We start from the raw sequence: 5,160 nt of genomic DNA, 5'->3' as shown, positions 1-5,160 counted from the left end.
TTGTTGTGCATTATGTTAAAAAATAATAAAAAATACTTTGATAAAAAAAATCGATATAGGCTTTAGAATATCGATACAGTATCGGGAAATGATATATCGCGATATTTCAGTGTATCGATATTTTCTTACACCCCTACTGATGAAGCACATAAAATTTAGTGCAGATTGATTCATGTATGTGTGATTAAAAGCCAACTGTGTGCAAAGTGGGCAGGGCTAAAGTGATCTCATCAAACTAACACATTAATGTGTTAAGCGGGTCTCCTTGAYGCACACAAAATTTAGCGCTGATCTGATGATGTATGTGTGATTTAAAGATAACCGTGTGCAAAGGCGAAGCATCAGCATTTGCCAGTCTGTCAYACCATCCTGCCACCAGTCAAGTGTTGAGAGAAGCAAGCAGCATGGGAAGTCTGCATGTTCAAAGCTGTAGGGGGAGTTGGCTCAGATATATGTGCAAGAAAAGATAGAAACTGGCAGTTTTGAACCCAAATGGCTGACTTCCAGTGGGGTCTGGACAATGACTCCAAGAGACTACTTTTTTAGGTCCTGAGACGTTACACGTGTACTAAATTTCATGATTCTAGGTCCAAGTATGGCTTTTGTAATAATTGTAGGGGGTTCTGTGTAGTAGATAGGTTACGCATTCCTGTAGTGGAGTGGATTAGGTCCCACCATAGTGACTTTGATGCAGATTGGCTGAAATATGTGGAGTGAGGAGGACCTACTTCAGAGGTGCCAACCTGGAGTCATCCCAAATCATAATGATTGTCTCGGAGCATTTGTGTTGCGCGGAGTGAGTTCGTTTTTGGCAGTTTGTGCGCATAATAAAAAATATATGGAATTTATATCTTTAAACTTCAAAGTATTCATACAAACCTACTTATTTCTAGATGGAGAGATTATAAGTAACAAGTGCTAAAACAGAGTTTATAAAATGGGTGCTTTATGAACATAACTTTGCTAAACAGTACATACATCTATTATTGGGCCTCCTTTATTCATTCACCCTTCTATCATCAGACTCAACAGTTGAAGATGAATTTGTAGTCACAGGRAATTCTTGTCACAATATTTAAACTGAATAAGGAGGAAACCATATTTGTCTTTTAAAAATAATAACAGATTAAGCAGAATAGTCTTTTCCATTACTRAGTCCGGCCCCTCTCGGCTCAGTTCGGCTGGTTCGGAGYGGTAACGTCTTTTAAAAGTAGCTGCTGTTTATCGTTGCTCATTCTGTGCTAAAGCTAACTGTTGACATAAAAAGTCTGATATTTAGTCTGTAAATAATAACCATACCCTGCTACAGCAAACCTTTGCTTATAAATGCAGTAAAACAAAACCAAAATGATTTTCTAATAAATGAAAGTACACTTACTGCACACTTTATGCCTAGGACTGAGTAAATTTCCCCTTTCATAGGTCAAACCCGCGCCATTGCCGCACAGACCAGTCTGGCTTTAAGCCTCCCCGAGTCATTCATAAGACCACAGGTGAAGGCGGGCTGGTCCTGCTCACATGTACGTGTTCATAAAGGAACTCACAGCAAAGAGGCGTGGAGCAGAACTCAGCTGGGCTGAACTGGACCGCGACGTATTTATTGTGGGAAAGACGCCTGCTGCCTTGTTTCAAACAAAAGCTCACTTTAGTGATTCTGTGGCGCTTAAATATTTTTGAACAAATAATAAAAAAGTCGCTGTTTCGTGTCATTTATATTAACTCAGTGCAATCTGTAGATTAATCCTCCACGGTTCACTGGCTGTTGCATCGTATCAAAAARACAAAACAAAACACTGCACCGCACTGACGTCTTCCTATCAAGCGCGCACACAAACACACACACAGCTCCTCCACTGCTCACCAYGGTTAAAATTAATTTCTAATTACAATAAATGTAAAGCTGGGGTGTTGTTTTTAGCCTTGATCGCTAACTAGAGATGGCCGCTAACTGCTAAGTAGTTAGCATTGGAAACGCACAGGACACATTGGTACAAACTTTATAAATAAAAGGTACAGTTTGACAAGCAAGACATGTGTCCCATAAATTACGTTCAATATCTCACTAAATGCACGAAGCACTCACCGTCTGCAGATGAAGTTTGTAAAGAGTCCAGTCTAGAGTTAGCAGCAGCTARCTAACTAACTGTTTGTAGCGAGCGATCCCCACCATTTACCCACAGCAGCTCTAGTCCCACCGCTTTGAGCCACTCCAGCTGTTGTTGTGGTCCTTCACTGCTCTGAAAACGGGCCCAATATATTTTTAGCTTCTCCCAGCGCRCCGTGACTGCTACATGCTTTGGCACCTCCACGCCCCAAACGGTGCCAGGCAGCCTCAGTACTACCTTGAGAGCAGGTCTGAGTGGGCCGAAAGCGGGCGGCAGCTACAGGGTGCGGAGTGCGGTGGAGCCAAACCGAACCGCGTAGGTGGAAAAATGCTGCTGCAGCGGGAGGGGGGTTCCCAGGAGCTCGGTGCAAGGCCAGATCGCAATAAATGTCTAGTACGCCGTAATGGTTCAGAGCGGGTCTCAATATCGTAATGATTACGGTGAGATCGTAATGGTTGGCACCTCTACTACTTATTTTTTCTTTTTGATAGATTTTTAAAAATGTACAAAACTAAACAGCTTACGGTATTTTTACGGTCTTTATTTTGCAGTTAAAATATATGTTTATCAAATAAAGTCTAATGTTACAACTAATCGTGGATCACTTTAACAGGTTCAGCATCTCATTCTTGAACTTTATTGCACATCCAAATTAAAATCCTACCACAAACCATTCTGCATGTATCCTGATTGTGTCTACACAATCTTAGTCAAAGTTTATTTAATTGGTACATTTAAAAATTCTTGGTTGACTAAAGTGATGCGCTAAGTAAAATCGGTGATGAATACCAAAAATATTACYAAAAATAAAAGAATCAAAACAAAAATACATAAATTATTTAAAGGTTGTCATGTAAAAATGACATTAACTTCAAAGTTCTTCTGAGATGTCTCTCTTATTTTTCTGCTATGACAAAAACAGTTCAAGTAGCACAAGTATAAGGATGATGCCATGTCACTTGTTGATCTAAGGTGATAGTCTTAAACTCTGACATGAAGACTTCRAAGACTGCTAGGCTTTTAAGATTTAAAAATGTTCAATCTTTTTCAAAGTGAAAATAACTAATTTGTGTTTTCACAATGATTATGTAGTACTGGTTCTAATGAAAACTTCTGCCTTGAAGTCTTGTTTTTTCTTTGAGTTGTTTATCACTATATCAATTTGGATTTTTCCCATAAACTATACAATGTAGTAAAGAAAAATTCCAGCCCTTCAATAACGTGGAGATAAACTTACCCTCAGCAAGTCTTTCTTTCCAGCTCTGAGAGGCATGAGTAAAGAATTCATTATTGAGAGCAGAACTACTCAGTCGGGCCATCCCATCAGGTCCAATCTACAAGCAGAGAGAAATTATACAAGATATTTAGACACCACAGAAAACAATACAAACACATGCCAAACAGTGTTATCTTTAACCAACATATGACAGGACTCTGATCTTTAAAGTCATAAGTAATTGTTTACATTTGATAAGTAGCTATGTTTACATGTGCAAAATTTTTTAATTGGATTGAAATGTATTCGGATAAAATAATCGGAATGTATCGTTTACATGGGCACAATCCGATCATGACGAGTGTTTACATGCACCAGGCTTTTATTCAGAATAGAAGCACTGACGTGTGCAGTTGCTAACTTTCCCTTAACCCTCTGAGTTCGACGCCYGCTCTGGAGCGGGCGATCACGTGATGTGTTTAAATGTCTTCTGTTATAAACATGACAGCATGCTGAGCATTCATTTCAACTCGGTTTAATAGTACGGACTTCAAACTTAATAAAAAAGTGTTTTTTTATGTTTTTATTTATTTACTTCCAAATAAAACGAGATTTATGATGTATAATTTCCGTCATCATTTTGTGCACGTTTTTACGCATTCAGTGAACGTTTTGTGACCAGAAAATGACTGATAGCATCATGACAGCGATTTTTTTTGAACGCACCACATTTCCAGCAGCCAATCAAAAACTTTTCTCAGAAAAAACCGAGGAAGCGAGCAGCAGCCGCCCGGGAGGAGAAAGTTTTGGAGAGACGAAGATGACGGAGCATAATGGATACTTTGGATGAAGGATTTAGCTAGCACTGTTTTGGGTTGGCTTGTGTAAGCCAGAGTGAGTGAGTTTGTGTGCAGCGTGTGTAGTAGTTTGTTAGTCTGTCTGTCCACATAAATTGCGTTATATGACGGCCGAACAAGCTCTGCGTACTTTTATGAGCTTGGTGAGGATGATGATGTCGGCGCGCACGGAGATGAATCGGACACGGAGCTGAGGTTTGTCTTTTTTTTCTTTGCTTATTTGGCATTGAACATGTACCGTAAAATATTCAGAGTAGAGTGGCACTGCACAAGATTATACAAGCTAATTTATATCTGCAGGTGGATGACCCGTCAGTTTTTTTTCCTGTGAAGAGGAGGAGGAGGAGGAGGTGGTGGCCTTGCAGACCCGCTCTGTCCGGATGAGGTCCACATCAAATGTCCAGGACAGGAGACAAAATTTATTTGTCTGTGCTAACTCCAGGGAAGGTAAGAGAYAGGTTCAGAACCATCATGTGGAACATTCACCTGAGTAATCCTGAGGAGGATGTTGAAAATGATCAAAAGAGAACATCTGGACACGACAAACTGTTTAGACTCACTGTGACACTGTGATGTTGGACATAATTTGGCGAAGGTAAATAGTTTTTAAAATGAAAATATTGAGGTAAACTCAAAGTTAGTCAAAAATGACCATTTAGACCTCAGAGGGTTAAAGAAACAGAAAAAAGTTCTACTTTCATCATGAACATAAACAAAGAGCTTCTGAGCTCAGAGTAGACCTGTGACAGCTTTTAATAATGGTGGAGACGTTACTGTACTCTCTGGTTCAGCTGCAGGTGACGCGCAGACTTTTTTTTTTTTGCGAAGCGGCGCAGGCTGTGTCTTTTCCTTCTTTATTGAATGAGAAAACGGGAGGATAAGTTCTGTGCTGCTAGAAACTACAGCACTGCTGTCCCTCCCTCCACAAAAGAGCAGAAAATGGTGGATTAAAGTCAGCAGACATGCGTAGTCAGGTCAGTTT

General features: G+C 39.9%; 1 protein-coding gene across 2 annotated transcripts in view; it reads right to left on the bottom strand.

Annotated features, from left to right (window-relative positions):
- Positions 1-5,160, bottom strand: part of asxl1 (ASXL transcriptional regulator 1) — a 44,433-nt gene that overhangs the window by 13,573 nt on the left and 25,700 nt on the right. For both annotated transcript variants that reach the window (XM_014031322.1, XM_014031323.1), the window contains one exon: positions 3,343-3,439. In XM_014031322.1, coding sequence (XP_013886776.1) covers positions 3,343-3,439 — 97 coding nt within the window. The remainder of the gene's footprint in view (positions 1-3,342; positions 3,440-5,160) is intronic.

The sequence above is a fragment of the Austrofundulus limnaeus genome, unplaced genomic scaffold (genome assembly GCF_001266775.1).
Source record: "Austrofundulus limnaeus strain Quisiro unplaced genomic scaffold, Austrofundulus_limnaeus-1.0 Scaffold1224, whole genome shotgun sequence".
NCBI lineage: Eukaryota > Metazoa > Chordata > Actinopteri > Cyprinodontiformes > Rivulidae > Austrofundulus > Austrofundulus limnaeus.
The sequence above is the reverse complement of the archived record's forward strand: the minus strand, read 5'-3'. Positions and strand labels throughout refer to the sequence as shown.